This window comes from Neodiprion fabricii, chromosome 4 (assembly GCF_021155785.1).
Source record: "Neodiprion fabricii isolate iyNeoFabr1 chromosome 4, iyNeoFabr1.1, whole genome shotgun sequence".
NCBI lineage: Eukaryota > Metazoa > Arthropoda > Insecta > Hymenoptera > Diprionidae > Neodiprion > Neodiprion fabricii.
The window spans coordinates 41,701,358-41,718,831 of NC_060242.1; the positions used below are offsets into that span (position 1 = coordinate 41,701,358).

The 17,474-nt window shown below is 40.8% G+C and overlaps 1 protein-coding gene across 6 annotated transcripts in view; it reads left to right on the forward strand.

Moving 5' to 3' along the window:
* The window catches only part of LOC124181383, a 106,790-nt gene extending 91,262 nt beyond the window's left edge, over positions 1-15,528 (forward strand). For all 6 annotated transcript variants that reach the window (XM_046567904.1, XM_046567901.1, XM_046567902.1 and 3 more), the window contains 4 exons: positions 9,345-9,582; positions 9,670-10,056; positions 10,133-10,384; positions 10,461-15,528. In XM_046567904.1, coding sequence (XP_046423860.1) covers positions 9,345-9,582; positions 9,670-10,056; positions 10,133-10,384; positions 10,461-12,203 — 2,620 coding nt within the window. In that variant the 3' untranslated portion in view covers positions 12,204-15,528. The remainder of the gene's footprint in view (positions 1-9,344; positions 9,583-9,669; positions 10,057-10,132; positions 10,385-10,460) is intronic.
* The last annotated feature ends 1,946 nt before the right edge of the window (positions 15,529-17,474 follow it).

Here is a 17,474-nt window from a genome sequence, read left to right on the forward strand (position 1 = left end):
GACGGGGAATTGTATGGAGGGGGGGATTTTATGCAGGGGTGGGCGGAGTTGTCCGGGGGCATTTTGAAATTTTGTTATTTTATTCGAAGGTGTTCAGTCAGTACGCGTAAAAATAAAGTCTTTTTAAGTCGCGGAGCGCATTGCAATGTAACCTTTTTTTCGTCTCTCAAAGCCGCAGAGCTGTTGAAAGAATATCAAGGAGAAATATGATGTTTTCATTTTTGCCTGCTTACCTATCGCTGAAAAGTTTTCAATATTCCTCGACCCTTCCTTACAGTAAATCGCTTCCAGTGGTCAGAATCAGCTTCGACAGGCCGTTCTTGTACGAATATTTCTACGCATCGGTGAGATTGGAGATAGCGAGGAATCGATCGCCCCGCATAATGCGAGTCTGCACTGAGAAAAGACTTTATTTAGTGCTGACGAACGTATATTTGGATATGGCGATATAAATATTACGTTATTATTATTATCAAATTTTAGCTAAGCCGAATATGATTTGTTAACCATTAAAAAATCTCTATCGATCATTATTTGTGGCAACTAAAATTTCATAATAATAACGAAAAATTTATTTCACCATCACCAGTTATACGTTTTTTAACGGCAAATATTTGTCTTTTCTCAGTGTGGAGTTTCCGTTGGCACTGAAACGTTTTCTAATTTCCCGTTATCGATCTATTTACCATACCGCGATTCAGACACCGTAAATCCCTGTATCAAATATTTAGCAAGCCGCCATCCCGTGCCCCCGTTGTTCTGCTCTGGATTAGAGGGGAATGGTTTTAATGGACGTGCGGTTTTTTCCCTCTTCCATACACTTCTTTCTTCCACCTTGTATTTTTCTTTTTCCTTAGATTCACTTCTGTCGCTCGTACGCACGGCTTAATTTTCCAGAAATGCCTCCGGGCAGCTAATTACACACCAATCTCCGTCGTGTTGTAAGGCGCAGCGCGCCGTCCAATAACGATCTTCAAAAACCTTTTTAACTTCCCGTTCCTTCATTTTCAGAGAAAACAAGCGGCGTTAGGCTGGCTGTGAGCCAGCCCTCGAATTACCCGTTTTCAAACTGCAGGTTCCAAGTCCACGGAAAGAATAAAATATGAATGTCCAATTTAAATTTCGAGTTACGAATTCAGATTCGTGATTAACGATTTAAAAGCACTCGGGTACCGTATTACGTGAAAACGTGACCATTATTTTTATTTTGAAATACTGTTACGGATCCATTATTACCAAGTTTGAAATTCTGATCTTGGATTCGGTATCGGTGACCCAAAAAAACCTCCGCCTACTAAATTCTACCAAAATCCGAACATTTTTAGACTTTTTTCCAATATATTGGATTTGCCATTTTGGATCACGCAAATCTGACCTAAGATTCGAGTACAAATTTTCATCAAAATCCAAATATTTTTAGTTTTTTCCAGCCTATTGAATACGCCAAATAATAATTTTGTAAATCTGCTTTATATTCGTGATTAGCGACTCAAACAACTTTAAGATACCAATTTCCATTGGAAACCATTATTCATTTTCAAGATATCATTATTATTTTATTTTTTGGAATATTGGTATCGAAATAATTGTAAAAGTACCCAACCGATCAATGCCAAAATTCAATCAGTTCTGAGTTTGGAAAAGCCGCGTCGGTTGAGACCAAAATCATTGGAATCCGGTTATTCGTTCTCAAAATATCGTCGAACAAAAAAATTGATCACTCACATACGTTGTACGTACATATATTCGCTGAAACGCAAACTTTACATTCGTCGCAATCGCCAACTTTCGTCTCTTTTTATACAATATACCATTTCACGTAAAATAACGAAATTAACCCACTTTTTATCATTACAAGCTGATGATGCATTTATTTTCGTTCCCGACAAAAGATTGAAAATTTTTTTTTCTTTTTGCTTCACCATCTCTGTTCGAGGTAACAAAACTCGTTTAAATTTCCAAATTCTTAGAGAGCGTAATTAGTAAGGTCAAAAGGGAAACTATGATACAAGATTGCATTGTAATTACATTTCCGTATAAAATCAACTCCATCGCATCCGCAATATTCGTTTTTCGCGTTGAATCGCTAGTATCAAATCGAATAACAGATTATCGAATGACCGGTGAGCAGCGGGATAGAAAAATCAATAAACCAGAACGCTGAGGTAGAGGAAATCTCTTAATATCATTTATTAACTAACTCCTGCCGTTACCTCTGCCTCTTCAACTTCAGATCCGAATGGTTGCAGGAAAAATTCATGGTCGAAGCGAAATTCTAATCTCTACCTCGTATATCCCGCTGGGCTTTTCGCTTTGCTTCACCTTCCTTCCTTCGTGGCGCTCGAGGCTTTGGCAAATTAAAATTAAAACTCACGTGCAGAACGAGCACTTTCCACGAAAACATACCGGTAAAATGTAAATCGTAACGTCGGCTATGAGAAGCACCTGGATATACACGTACGCGCTCTCATTGTGATGAAAAAATTCAATCCGGGGGTAAATCGGATCGGCAGGATCGTAGAGCCCGAGGTAAAAATAGATTGAGACGATTCGATGGGCCGGGTAAGGCGAGCCGACTAACACTTTACACCGCGACCCTCCGGAAATGACATCTTGCCATTACATTCCTGGGGCGGGGTTGAAATTTCGAATTTCGAAATTTCCGAAAGCGCCAAATTCCAAATTCTTTACCGGCTAAAGTCGAAGTAATGGAATTAAGCTTTGATGAAACATCAAAGTTTCGAATGGTCCGGAACCCGACGCTCAGAGTTCTGAAAGGGCAAAATTCCTAAAGAATATAATGCTGAAATGGCGTAACTCCGACTAGTCAAAGTTCCAAAAGTGCGAAAATGAGAAAATTTAAGAACCTGAAACATCGAAACTCCGAATGATCCAAGATCTTCAGACCTGTGAATTTCTCAATTGGTAAAATTGCACCACTTTGATCTTTCTTTGTTTTCGATTTTCGATAACTTTATTTTTGTTACCTACCTAAATCTTGGTCGTTTTGATTTTCGGTTTTTCTCATTTTTCACACCCTCTTGTTAATAAACTACGCCGTGTGAGTATACTTCAATTTTCGGGATTTCACTCTATCCGCACTTTACTTTTCGGAGTTTTGAGCCGTCGGGTTTCCGACCATTCAAAGCGTTGTTGTTTCTTCAAAGTTTGATTTCTTTACTGCAATTTTTTCCACCATATAATTTGGAATTGGGCGCCGTCGGGACTTTTCATTTTCGGAACTTCAACCCACCTCCACATCCCTCGCCGATCGAAGAATCTGTCATTCTTCTCCATAAAAATTAAACCAGAAGTCGATTCCAACAATTTCATTAGGTAGAGTAGCTCAATAAAGGGAAGTTTTTTCCGCAGCGTCCGAAGAGCAGAAACAGATAAACTACAGGTTACTTGAAACAGACGAACAACTTCTACAAGGGAAGAAGAAGGGAAACTAAGCGGTGTTGCGAAAAGTTGCAAAGAGCACGGTTCAAAGTGCCCTTCTTTCTCCTTCCGACAAAGTGTACGTAATTCCTTGTCATTTATTTCCCACTGAGTTGTACACCTTCGGGAGAGAAGAAAATTGAAAGTAATAACGATACGACGGCGGGCTGAGAACCGAGAGAAAACTATTCGAATTAAATAGAGGTGGTAGAAGCAGAAACTGACGTCTGAAAATGGAAGAAAAGACATTTTTGGTAAAGGGGTAGAGCATAATTGTTTACGTGTTGCGAATAGTCGTAGGTACATCTGGATAACTGGATCGAGAATTTTTCATCCTGTTGTTCGTGCTACAGTTATAATCCCGACGTCTTCCACAAGCTAATCTCAGCGGCATCCGTAGAAAAACTTGCATTATAAACTCGTATCATGCATTTTGCATACATTTGGAAAGTTTTAATCCAAGCGTTACCAGATCCTGAGGACAGACTGGAATATCGGCTTATTGCCACCCTCGGGTTGAAATGATAAACTAAAATCCAATTCGCCCTGTTTGAAAGGACAACCGCTGGTCTGCGCACAAGCCGTGCGGTGAAGAAACAGCAATGAAATATTGTGAGAATGGAAGGGAAAGAACACGTGTTAACATGCGGAGAGAGAGAGAGAGAGAGAGAGAGAGAGAGAGAGAGAGAGAGAGAGAGAGAAAGTGTGAGCTGTCGTCATTTCCGCGTGTAAATATCAGAGCGTATGGCCGCCCCTAGTTTGTTTGTCTTGTCTCAATTTATTCGTCCGTTAATTCGGCCGTCCGTTGGTTGGCCTAAACGAGGGCAGAACAGACACGTGCGCCTAGAACGTGTTGCCAGTACCGTCACGAGTCCTTGCTTAATAGCGTTATTCGGAACTCATTAGTGCAGAAAACGCAAACAGTCGTTAAAGTTGAATCATCAAAGATATGCATACGTAGCTACACTCTGAGGTGGAGCCAACGGTATTGAAAAAATACACCGGCGACAGCGTTGACCAAGTGTATTGTAGAAAAGTTCGATGTAGACTTGTTAATGTCGCTGATGATCATTTCGTTACTTCTGGTTAACGAGCTTGCAAGCGGCTTGACGACTAAGGACCCCGCAGAACTCTTATGGCAATAGGATCCCTGTCAAATTAGCTGGATTTTCAGTATGTTGTAGTATTTATCTTCCCGGTGAAAAGTTCTCATGGACACAAATTCCAAAAATCAGGAGTTGTCGAGATACAGGATTCGGAAGAAAGGTGTACAGATTTTTTAGTATCTATGGATTTCGTGATTTTCATGAATTATAAAGCTTCGAGGGGTCTCGAAATCAAACAAGTCACTCGAAAAACTGCACCATTGATTCTCAAAGACAGGACGGAAGCTGTGATTGATTCCATCGATACATTGACGCCATCCATGAACTCGCTGGTTTACCGGAAGGAGGTGCAACGTCGGATTTCGCGTGAAGAACGAGACCCTCCGACTCTTGCAATAACGGACCTCTCCTGTTTTTCACGCGTCCGCGGAGTCTCTGCGAATCGGCTGCGCAGTTTTTGAGTGACATATTTGATTTCAAGTCCCCTTTGAAGCTTTGTAATTCGTAAAAATCGCGTAATCCATAGATATGAAAAAATTCATACACCCCCCTCCCGACGCCTGTACCTCGGAAACTACTGACTTTAAAAAGTTGTGTCCTTTGAGCGGGAGGACATGTACCATAACATACTGAAAGTCTATTTAATTCGACCTTCAGCCAATTTCCATAAGGATTCTGAAGGGTCTTTTAGTAATTATCCTCTATTTGGCGCGGTGTGAGCAACAACAGTAATGGGAAAGAAGGAGAATGGGAGCGAAGGGAGAGAAGAGAACCTAACGAGTAAAAACGGTAACGGAGCCACATTGCATGCTTCTCTTCCAAGGGGAGCTGTAAACCTCGAAGTAACACCTCGAAACGTCTTGCCCAGCAAGGGTCTGCGCTGCGAGTCCGTCGGAGTGCGGCGATAAACTGAATTAAAGTCAAGCCAAATGAGTGAGGTGCGGTACGAGTGCGCGTGTAGCTTGTACACTTGGCTACATACATACGCGTAGCTGGGTCGAGGTGGATTCCTGATAAGATGAGAAATATTAGAGTATACGAGCCGCAGCTGCTTCGAAAATTAATTTCTGCCCTTGGCATGGCATCAACGCGGAAATCCACGTCAGGTTCAGGTGCTCTGTAAATCATTATATGTTCAAGAAACTTGTTATATTTATACATCTTTGTGTGAAGATGAGCACATAGAAGTCTCATTTCCTCGGGCACGTTCGCATCCAACCCTTAGGGTATGGTACTTGTTGCCATATTTCATTTCAATGTAATTTTGCATGAGAAAACAAAACTGGTTGCGATCATCTGTTCAAAACGGTAGTAGAGCACTGGAAACTCGTACAAGATTTCATGATGTTTGGTTGAACTTTTTTTAAGGCCTCCGAAAATGGGCTCGGCGACAAAATTTTCCGGGTTAAACAACAAAGGCTGGGGTTATACCCTCGGAATATCGGATATCACCCTTATAGCTTTGAGTATAACCCTGAAACTATAAATGGTTAAATCTAACTGCTTTTGAGGGGCAGATCCTCAACTTTGAGAGAAACCCTCAAATTTAATGGCGATATCCAATTTTTTTCAAAACCGATCCGTCAAGCTTGCGAATAAACGCTAACAATTTCCGCGGTAAGCCTCAACATTTGGATAAAATTTGTACCCCGAACTTTATTCAAATTGGGGATAAATTGAGAATGAATTTAGAAAGAAATTTGAGGCTTCTTTTCTACGGAAATGGGTAACGAAATACTACACAGCCGTGCGGCCTGGCGGGACTGTCGCTTATTTGCCACAGATCGATTACGACACGACAGCTTTTGGCAAGGGAAGAGCAAGGAAGAGCCGAGCTTTCGCGGTTTACGGTTGATACGTTTGGCCTAATCCGGGGTTACCCGAGTAGGTGTGTGCCTGTATACCCAGTCTTATTTAATTAACCCTACCCACAAGGTCACCTCAGCTGGGGATGCCTATGTAAATTGAATAAAAGCACAGCCCTCAAATCCTGAATCCTGATCCTGCGAGTCGAGCCGCCAAGATTGAGGGCGTCTCTCGTTAGTCTGACTTGAACTTGGGTACGCAGACGTTGGGAGAAAATTGGAAACGACAAAAGCTGACATTCTCGGGACTTTTTCTCCTTTCTGTGATGGTGCGGGGCTTACAAATTTTTTTTACCGACAAGTTACTCACCGAAAATCGTTGTTGTTCAACCCGTGCATCGGGAAACAGAAATGAAAGGGTCTGCTGCCTGGAATTCATACCGTAGAATGGAATATTTTCAACAAACGACGGAGCAATTCCCAAGCAACGACGAAGTTATTTCCTAACTGTCACTCCTGACGGTCCGATACATTCAGTTTTCCGTCCATACGATCATAGCCGCAACGTGGAACTTGTGCTTATGTTTCCTCTCGCGTTTCGTGCATAGAATAATGCGGACAGGACCAAATGGGATTTATTGCGATAAATACTCAGCCCGGATTTGTCTCGAAGGCGTCTGTCGAACTGAGATTGGGTTTCGATTTTGCAAGGACAAACCATCGCGGACTGCAGCCCTGAATTTTATAAATCGTCTGACAAACTGCAGCAGTTGTTTGGTGCAGGTCAACAGTGTCAAAACTAATGTAATTTATGCACACATACATATAACATAAGTATTTTATTATTGTACACGGTATACGTGTACACTCGTTTTGCTCATAATAGGCAATATGATTATCTCCGGTACATTTGGCTCGTTGAATTTTGCACGGGCAACGCGGCACGGTGCGTTAAGCAGAGCGCTCCATCGCGTTAGTTTACTCATAAAGCTTCGTTTATCGTTACGAACGGTTATTGCTGGGATGTATGAATGTATCGCTTCAGCGGCCCCGGTTCCCGGCTCAACACACGCGTTGCAGCTCAATTCTGTTGCACCATCTATTTCGCATGGTAATCCCTGTGGGCGCTGATATCATATAACGCGCCTTAGCGCCGCTCGACTGGTCGCCATGTTTTTTATTTTACTTATTGTTAGTTTTCAGCCATTCCCGTAAAGTTGAGTGCTATAACATATATGGGGCAATACAGTCGTACTATTTTGACCTGGGTCTGACCCTTGACCTTTCGCATTTGGTCGCGATTTTTTATATAATCGTTCTCACTTTGTAAGGCGCTCCGGTTTTTATTTTTTAGATGTTTTCAACACGTTTTGAATTTTTTACAATATTTCAAAACTATGTTATTGATCGACGCAGTTTAAAAATATGTAAAAATTCTGAAAAATCGTGTGTCAGATATCAAAATTTTTAAACTAAAAGCCGGATTTTTCGCAAGACATTTTTGTTCTTCTTTAGTTTGCTAATAAAAAAAAAATTGCTAATGTTAGAATGGTACCGAAAAATCTGGTCAAGTATATTAAAATGATTCCCGCTTGTAATTTTTTTAACTTTTTTTTTTGGACGAAGGTTGAAAACAATAATAAGGAAACATCTCCTCACTCCGGTTCTAAGCTTAAAAATTTTGATACCTGAGGTTCAATTTTTCAGAATTTTTCCAGTTTTTTAAATTGTGCCGATCAATAACATGGTTTTGAAAAATTGTAGAAAATTCAAATGGTGTTGAAAATATCAAAAAAAAAAAAAAAACAAACGGAGTGCCTTTCAAATTGAGAACAATCATATAAAAAATTGTTCGTCGTCACTGAAAAATATTCAGTGATATAAAAATATAATCGTATTATGTGTTATGAGAGTGTGCGGGCGCACTGAATCCATCATTTCATATATTATACTGCTAATGGAGTTCTAATCTGCAAAGACGAAAAGCCAAAGGCCGTAGGTAGTTGTAAATATTCATTGGCGAGTGAACGATAGCGGTTCAGTATGCCAGTGTAATATCTGGTTATAAGCGATTGAATAGTATCTTTCAACAATCAGGGCAAATATTAAGCTATCTCTACGCTGTCAGGTACGTGTGGACAATACCTACCGTTATGAACCCACCACCAAGAGGTATTATCGGCGGCTTTATGTATTCACGTAATTCAATGCACAAATTCAAGTAGGGATTACCAATTACGCACCGGCTCACTGAATCAATACATGCAGGGCAAAGAATTTCTATATCTACTTGACTTCATTACTTCACATTTTTAATCGAACTTTGAAGAAGTAATACCCTCCGTAAAGAGCTTACCGTTCCGAAAGTTCGTGCGCTCTGCGTTCTCTCGATGAAAATTGCCCGAGCTCTTGGAGCTAGATCAGATTTTTGCTTTTACTTTTTAGTCATTCGTCTTTAAAGCTCAGCTTACGATTTCACGAATTTTCTCATTCATGTACCAATCTCGGAGCTGAAGCCTTGCCGAAGATAACCAATCTTCACATGTGTGATACAGTAATTATGCAATGCGCGCATACGGTTTTATTGCAAAACCGTCAAATTCGCTTCAATGAACATAGAGGGGCGTATTTGCCCTTGTCAGGGAGTAAAGCATGATTCCCGGCATTCGACGAGCTATATATAACCTGGAGGCTGGCCGCCACAGATCGATCCATTACTACTAGGATTCCAATTGCTGCACTGCGTGGCTTTCAAGCTGCACGTGCAACAGTTACGTCTGCTCTCGAGTTTCGGCAGATTACGTTAACTCGGCTTCTGCGTATCCTCAATTGCCACCCGGAAAACTTCTCAAGGTTCCAAGATCTGCGACGAGAGACCTGGCAATACATTTTCCCTTCTTCCCTCCCGCCATATTTACAGAACGAGGCTACGTTCCAACATAAAATTCAAGCCTCGGATAGATTTATGAATTATTTCACCGATATATTTCAGCGACGTGTCTGTGTCGTCGAGTGTTCGGCAGTGGCTTCGTTCCCCGGCATTCGACGCGCGGCAGTGGGAAGACGAGGAGCTGCTCCTGATGCTCCAGGCTATGTTCGTCGAGCTTGATCTTCTCCAAAAATTTTCCATACCGCTGGCAACGCTTAGGAACTTCCTCTATGAAGTGTACAATAACTACAACGAAGTGCCGTTTCACAACTTCAGGCATTGCTTCTGCGTTGCTCAAATGGTAGGAAACTCTGTGCTGGCTGAAACATCGGCAATAGGGTACAATCGGGCCTTCATTTATGCGAATACAACACTTCATTCGTTTCAGATGTACGCGATAGCATGGGCTGCGAATCTCCCCTCAAAGATCGGCGACCTCGAGGTTTTCGTCCTGCTGGTGTCCTGCATTTGCCACGACCTCGACCACCCCGGCTACAACAACATTTACCAGATTAATGCTCGCACGGAGCTGGCGCTCCGGTACAACGACATATCTCCTCTTGAAAACCATCATTGTTCGGTCGCCTTTCGCGTCCTCGAATCACCCGAGTGCAACATTCTCGCTTCCCTCGACACCGCCACGTTCAGAACCGTTCGCGAGGGCATCATACGATGCATTCTCGCCACGGACATGGCCAGACACAACGAGATACTCGGTCAATTTAGGGAAATCACGCCGGAGTTCGATTACTCTAATAAAATGCACACCAATCTAGTGAGGATCAGCTTCAATTTCTATACCGTCTACTTTCGATAACTATCAACAAACGATCCACCATTATTTTCCGCAGTTGACAATGGTCCTCATCAAGGTGGCGGACATCAGCAACGAGGCGAGGCCGATGGACGTGGCCGAGCCTTGGCTCGACAGGCTCCTCCAGGAGTTCTTCAAGCAGAGCGACGCTGAAAAGCTCGAGGGACTTCCGGTCACACCGTTCATGGACCGAGACAAGGTGACCAAGCCTTCTTCCCAGTGCAGTTTTATCGGGCTGGTCCTTCTTCCGCTCTTCGAGGCCTTGGGAGAACTCCTTCCGGAGCTGCAGGTTCGATCCATTTTTCGTTTTCTTTCCAATCCGAGTTGCGAATGCCAGGAAATTAACGACCAGCTTGTCTCTTCAGGAATTCATAGTACGCCCGGTACGAGACGCCCTGGAGTACTACCGTCGATTGAACGAGGCTGCGAAGGACGAGCGAATGCACCGCAAGAGCATAGTGGACCTCGGCGAGTCGAATACGACCTCGTTATCGACGTACGTTGTCAAGTCCTCGTCGGCGCAGAGCGTACGTTCGAAAAGGTCCGGATGCACGCTGAGGTCGAGGTCGCGCTCGATCGAGGACTCTACTGAGAATCTGACGATCGAGGAGGTCGAGACGGGGGAGAGTTCGGATCCCGAAACGGCGACGGAGGTCGAGGTCAGCGAGAAGACACTCAAGTTCAAAATATCGACGGAAGGCAGCACCGCCGGCAGGAAAAGCTACCCGGGCAGCCGGAAGGGCAGCAGGGATCGGAGCACCCTTGACTACCACCACCACGACCTGGCCAAGGCCATGAGAGAGCACGACCGTGACCTTGAGAGGTACGAAGTGCATCGCGGCAGAGGCGAGAACCTCAGTAGCGACATGAGCTCGCCGGTCAGCGCAAGGTCGTTGGACGACTCGAGGATCGTCGAGGAACTCGAACGCGACGAAACGGAGATCCAGGAAGGGAGGGGGAATGGAAATGAGAACGGAACCGTCCTTCTGGACGTCACCGCGACCCCCGAGAGCTGCTCGTGCAGCGAGGAGCGCGACAAGTCCACCCCGAACAATCACAAATCGCTCCTTTCGAGGCTGCGGACGTTCACCGACAGGCTAAGCATCAGTTTTGACTCGAGGGAATCGCCGAGCGTCAAGCAGACCGGGAAGAGTGCCGGGAAGGGCTTGAGCAAGAGCAATTCTGTAACCGGCACCAGTCCGGCGAGAAACATCGGGGCGTTCTGCAAGCGGTGCAACCTCACCAAGGTCGATAAGGTCCTCGAGGAGACGAGGGAGCCTCAGGAAACCAAAGAGACGAAGGAGACGCGGAAGGGATTGGAGGCGAGTGAAGTTGCCGGGGAGGACAAGCGCGCAATGACCCTGCCGAAGGCCAGGAAGAACCAGGAGGGAAGGAACAAGGGCTGGAAGACGGTCTTCGCAAAGGACAAACGACCCTCGGTTTCACTCGAAGCGATACCGGCAACAGACGCTGACGTCGCGCTCGCCAAGCATAAGAGAAACTTCTCGAACCCGGAGGGGAAGTTGGCAACGGTCAAGACGAGCCCCAAAGAGGAAGAGTGGAGTAAGGGGTTCAACGCCGAGTTCAAGGGGATCGACGGAACTGTGCGGACCAAACCGGAAATTGTCCTCAACCCGAGCACCAGTACGAACCTCCTTGACAAGGACATTGGAAAGGTGGAGATACGGCGGAGCTCCGCGAGCATGGAGGACATAACGAAGATCACGATGCAGAACGAGTCGATATTCCTTGGGTCTCAGAAGAGCAAGGATGCGGAGGAGCTTCAGCACACCGGAAGCCTCGACTCAATGCTCCACAAGGAGACGGACAAGGCCTGCAAGAAGACTCTCGCCTTCTCGTCGCCCGGCACTTCGAAGAAGTACAGTGCCGGTATATTCTCACGGTTCAAGTCCGGCATGAGCATCGACAGTGCCAGGAGTAACAGCGGTCCTCTCAACGACCAGCAGCAACAGCAGCCCCAGCAGCAGCAACTTCAAGGAGGCTGGATATCTTCACTTGCAGCTAGCTTCAGGCCTAAGAGACAGGGTAGTGAGGCGCAATTCTCACCCCAGCGTTCCCACTATCCTAATCACGACGGATTCAAGTGATAGACTGGTATCAAATATTGGTAAAGATAAACGACAAATTAAATTAGGTACGTGTGGTTTTAATGGTGGGCTGTGTGCCCGATGCCGTGCGTGGAATACGTAAGTTTATCGATTGATGATACATATTCGTATTTCGGTGAAAATGTTTGGTCACCTTTCGAAGGGAAGATCAACTTGTATCGGATCATTATCGCTTTAGCGATGCAATCGCACGATTACAGTTCACCGAGGGTTCACGAACATACAATCGAGAGTATACGCAATGGCCCTCGACAAATTTATTGATGTTAAGATGAAATTCATGGGAAAACCCGAATCGGTTAGTGTTATCGATTATATTTTTTCTCTCTCACTTCGACTCGTGCTGCTAACCACTGTAGACCATATTTCAAAGAGGTTTTCAACTTCGTACCAAAGATAAAGTGTTTAGATACAAAACTATCGATCAGAGCATTTGTACGGACAAGAAGAGAGGAAACATACTCGAATCGTAATCGTAGTTGTATTTGCCGTCTTGAACATCGCGAGAAGATTTCATTCGAGTGACGTAAGGCGATAAGTTAACATCAGAATGGAAATCCACAAGGATCGTACGACTGCTCTTTCATTCAAATGGTAAATTTTTTTTAGATATTCTTCCTCCGCTCAACGGTTGGACGTCACCTATACCTACTTCTTCACTGACTATTTTCGTAATACGTGCTCGAGTCTTTGCAGTAGATAACTAACACAAAGTCTATTTAAGAATCACATTAAATTTTTCCAAAGATTAATTTAATAGCAATTCACTGATAAATAAAAAGACAGTCATCTTAAAATGAAACTCTATTCAGACAATTTTTGACTGTGAAGAAAAACCGAAGGAGAAACTGAATCGTAATTTAAAAATTATCAAGGTATTCTCGAAATGCTTATAACGTCGACGTTAACGAAGATTAAGAAAAATACGAGGTTTTGAATAGAAATATCCTGGCTACATCAAAACGAACTTCGTTTCACACGTCACGTGGCGTTATGTACGGTTCTTTTGCCTTTAACTTGTCCTCGAACTGAGGGATTACATGACGGTTAATGTCTGGAGAGGTATCTAAAAAATAAATGGTTTTAGCTACCGTTCGAATGAATGTTCACTGAATGTATTACCTACGTTTTGCAATCACAAAAACATACATAGATGTGTATCATGCCTATAAATGTGGGAGCGTCGGGAAATCGATTTTCACACCAATATCGAGGTGGCATGTATCCCCTGAAACGGAGAGTGCTTATTTCGCTTAAACGATGAAAGATCGAGAGCCGCGGAGAGACGTGGTTCGGTTTATTTCTCGATTGACGAAGCATCCCTCGTAAATTCGGGGGTCGTGTGCCGCTGCCAAAAATTTTAATATTTCATTACGGGTCGTTGGATCAAGTTTTCGCTTAAATGAAGTATAATTTGCAAAAAAAAAAAAAATGAAAATAAAAATACAAATGGTCAACTTCGATCTCTCGACGCGAATGAATAATTACATTGAATACAAAGATGATAAAAAAAAATCGGCCGAATTCGCCTCGTAATTTGGGTATTTATTAATTGGCAGAATATAGTATATTATATTATATTATACATAACACAATAATACATATAGACTATTTTATTTATTGTCCAAAACCTATAATGACGATTAGCCTAATTAATAATAATATTGATAATAATAATAATAATAATAATCATTAATGTTGTTCGTTAAATATGTGTAAAGTATAATGATGTTGCAAATATGCAATGTACACATCGTATAGGTACCTGTATAACGTATATCTATATACATACTATCTATATATGTATATATATGGTGATTCGGAAAAATCTTACACTAGGTGAAAAACTTTCCGAATTCCATACCTTGAACCTGACCTATTATTCGGATCAGTTGTACGTATAAAAAAACCCATGGCGCACAGTCGAGCTAAATTCTTGGTTGTTCCTCTCATCATTCAGCCCTTAAATATAAAATGTACACGATAGGAGATTCATTTCATAGGATTGTCAGTATTTACAATTTTATATTAAACATACCTCTCATTGAAGACAAACATATTTTTCCTAATCAAGGATTAAATCACCTACAAATTACGTTGTGTGATAGAAAGTTCGTTACCACTATAAACTCGACAATATTATGATCCCTGATATTCTTTCATTGAGTCGATATTTTTCTTTCAAATTTCCGACAAATATTTTTACACCGATTTCATTGAATTAATAATTACTCACTTATCGTGGAAAGGAAAAGGATTGCCAATTGAGAGAGTATTAATACTATAGTCTATTCGTTGACGAATTTCACTTTGAGTAAGGAACGACCTCATAATTTACAATTAATGCATTCGCGAGCGAGAAGAATAGAATTTCACAATTGGTACGAGAAAGCACGGATCCTTCGAATGACGTGTGAAAATAGTTTCACTCATAACGCATATCAACTGCATATTAATACTGAGTTGTAAAATGGTACCGTCAATCCTTGTGACCTGCAGCCACTCGCAGCAAACCTTATGCAACAAGATATAATCTGTCATCATATTTCTTTTAGAACCGATATTAATTTATTACAATTATACCCGCTCCCAAATATAAAACAGAACTATCGCTGTGCTTTCGTCTCTTGATGTTTATATTTTTATACTCTATATCGATGTGTCTTTACGCGCGATCAAAACGCATGTATTGTTGAACTCTAGTCTTACGTTATTTTCACCCAAATTATTATTTATTTGGGATATGGTTCATTCGTCATCATCATCATCATCATCATCATCATCATCATCATCATCATCATCATCATCATCATCATCATCATCATCATCATTATTACAAACATCACCGTTCAATAATTTATCGTTTTCATTATTGTTTTCATTACTTTCGTTTATTTTTGTTGCGTTAATTATCAATTTTATCAAATAAATTAAATCATCGTATATCTAGAATTATGTATTCTATCTATAGGTATATAACTGTAACTCTACGTATAGATTGACAAATAAATTAGACAAATTCTAATACATATAATAATAAAAACTCCGTAATGTATATTAGTGAATTTTTCTATAAAATTTCAATTATAAAATTTTCAGTAATTTCATATTGTTTTATGCGTCACGTGTGCGAATCGATCATATCAGGCGAGTGATGTAAAGTTTAGACGGGTGCAGAATTGAGCACGAACACGCATGAAACAAGCCGAGAGAATTCGTGCTCATGATCAGTGTAAACCTGTCGGAATGAATTCGAAACGTTGCCTTTGCTTGCCACATGCATGTTCGTGTTATATATATATATGTGTACACATATTGGGCAAAAAATATCGATTATTTTTTTTTCACTTTGTACTCCGAAAACTTGGTTGGTAGAGGCCTCAAAAATATTCTCTCCAAGTATGAGCTCTTAATTTTAATAGGAAGGTCCTCCGCCTCGCAGTTTTCTATTTTTTTCTTATGGTGAGGTAGAAAAATACATATCTCGGTATCAACTATTTATATAAAAAAAATCTGTATCATATTTACGTAGGAAATTGAATTCTCTACAAAAAAGGTCTCTTACAATTTTTTTGTATAGCTCACTGTTCAGAAGATATTCATCGTCAAACTTCAATGCACACTATTTTTTTTATATAAATAGTAGATACCGAGATATGTATTTTTCTCTCTTACCATAAGAAAAAAATAGAAAACTGCGGGGCGGAGGACCTTCCTATAAAAATTAAGAGCTCATACTTGGAGAGAATATTTTTGAGGTCTCTAACAACCAAGTTTTCGGAGTACAAAGTGAAAAAAAAAATAGTCGATTTTTTTGGCGCACCCTAATACATATACTACATGTTATGTAGCGATAATCTTCAAATTTATTCAAATCAAACCAATCTTATCGGAATACCGAATTCTGAAACTGTATACCTATTATAAGTCGAATTGACGAAAGACTTTGTAAGAAAAAAATGCTATCAAAACAAAATAGAATATATAACAAATAAAATGAAGAATGAAACGATATTAAATAACTAATAATAATAATGATGATAATGATGATAAAAATTCAATTACATATTAATTTTTTTTAATTATGTTCAATCACAGTCAAAATGAATAAATTAAAAACGCAATTAGGTACGAAAATTTCGGGAAAAATTTCTCACTCAAATATTTGTTTGCTTCACTTTGCTCCGGTCGCCACTGATACATCATCGTGTATTTTGTACGTGATCGAAAATACACGAAATGCAAAATGCAAGGAAATATTTTATATACAGTTTACAGCCATAATCACACGTTGTAAAACACTGTCTGTGCCTGACCTGATTGTCATTATACATTTTACATTTGTTGGTGTGTATATTTCGTTTTATACGTGTATGGAAAGATCAACCTTTTCTTTTACATTCATTTCTAATATCAAATTTGTCTATGCAAACGTCAATCTGCATCTTTGATCCCAAACTGTTGAATACAGTAATGTAAAATAACATTCACGTTTAATTGAGATATATACCTATATGTATATGTATGCGTTTAGATATAGAATGCGGTCAATTGAAAATGTTATTTATTCACGTCAATACTGCCCGTGTTAGGTATATTACACATATAATATACAATTGCTGTATCAGACTCGCACGGGAGCTTGCCGAAAACCGCAGCGGCGAATGTGTTGTGAAAATCAAAAAATAAATCAAAGCAAATGAAATATTCCATGTACGCGAATACCGCGCGACTCGTATACTGAAACTTCCATTTATAATGATCTACGTTTAACGTTAATTATAATAGCAGGTAAGAGTACCGCATAATTGTAACGGTTAATTATTATTAATATTAATATTATTATTACCATCATCACAAATATTATTATGAAAACACACGAAATTATATTGACAAGAAATAAAAATAATGAGCAAACAAACAAACATAAATGATAAAATAATCGAATGGAAGGTAAATTGATGGATGTAATATATGCTCGCAGGCGAGTGAAATGAATCGATATATGCATGTAACTAATGAAAAACCGAATGTAGAAAACATGTATGAACATTAAATATGTAATACGTAAGAGGTATATATATATATATATGTATGTATATATATATAGGACAAATTTATCGACGGTCGTTGATGGCTTCTCTTCACATTTCACCCATCAATTCAATGTAGAGAATAATAAAATCTTTGAACAGATGTTAATAGTGTCGGTTTCAAGACAGCGAGAAGTATGAATGTCAAATTATGATC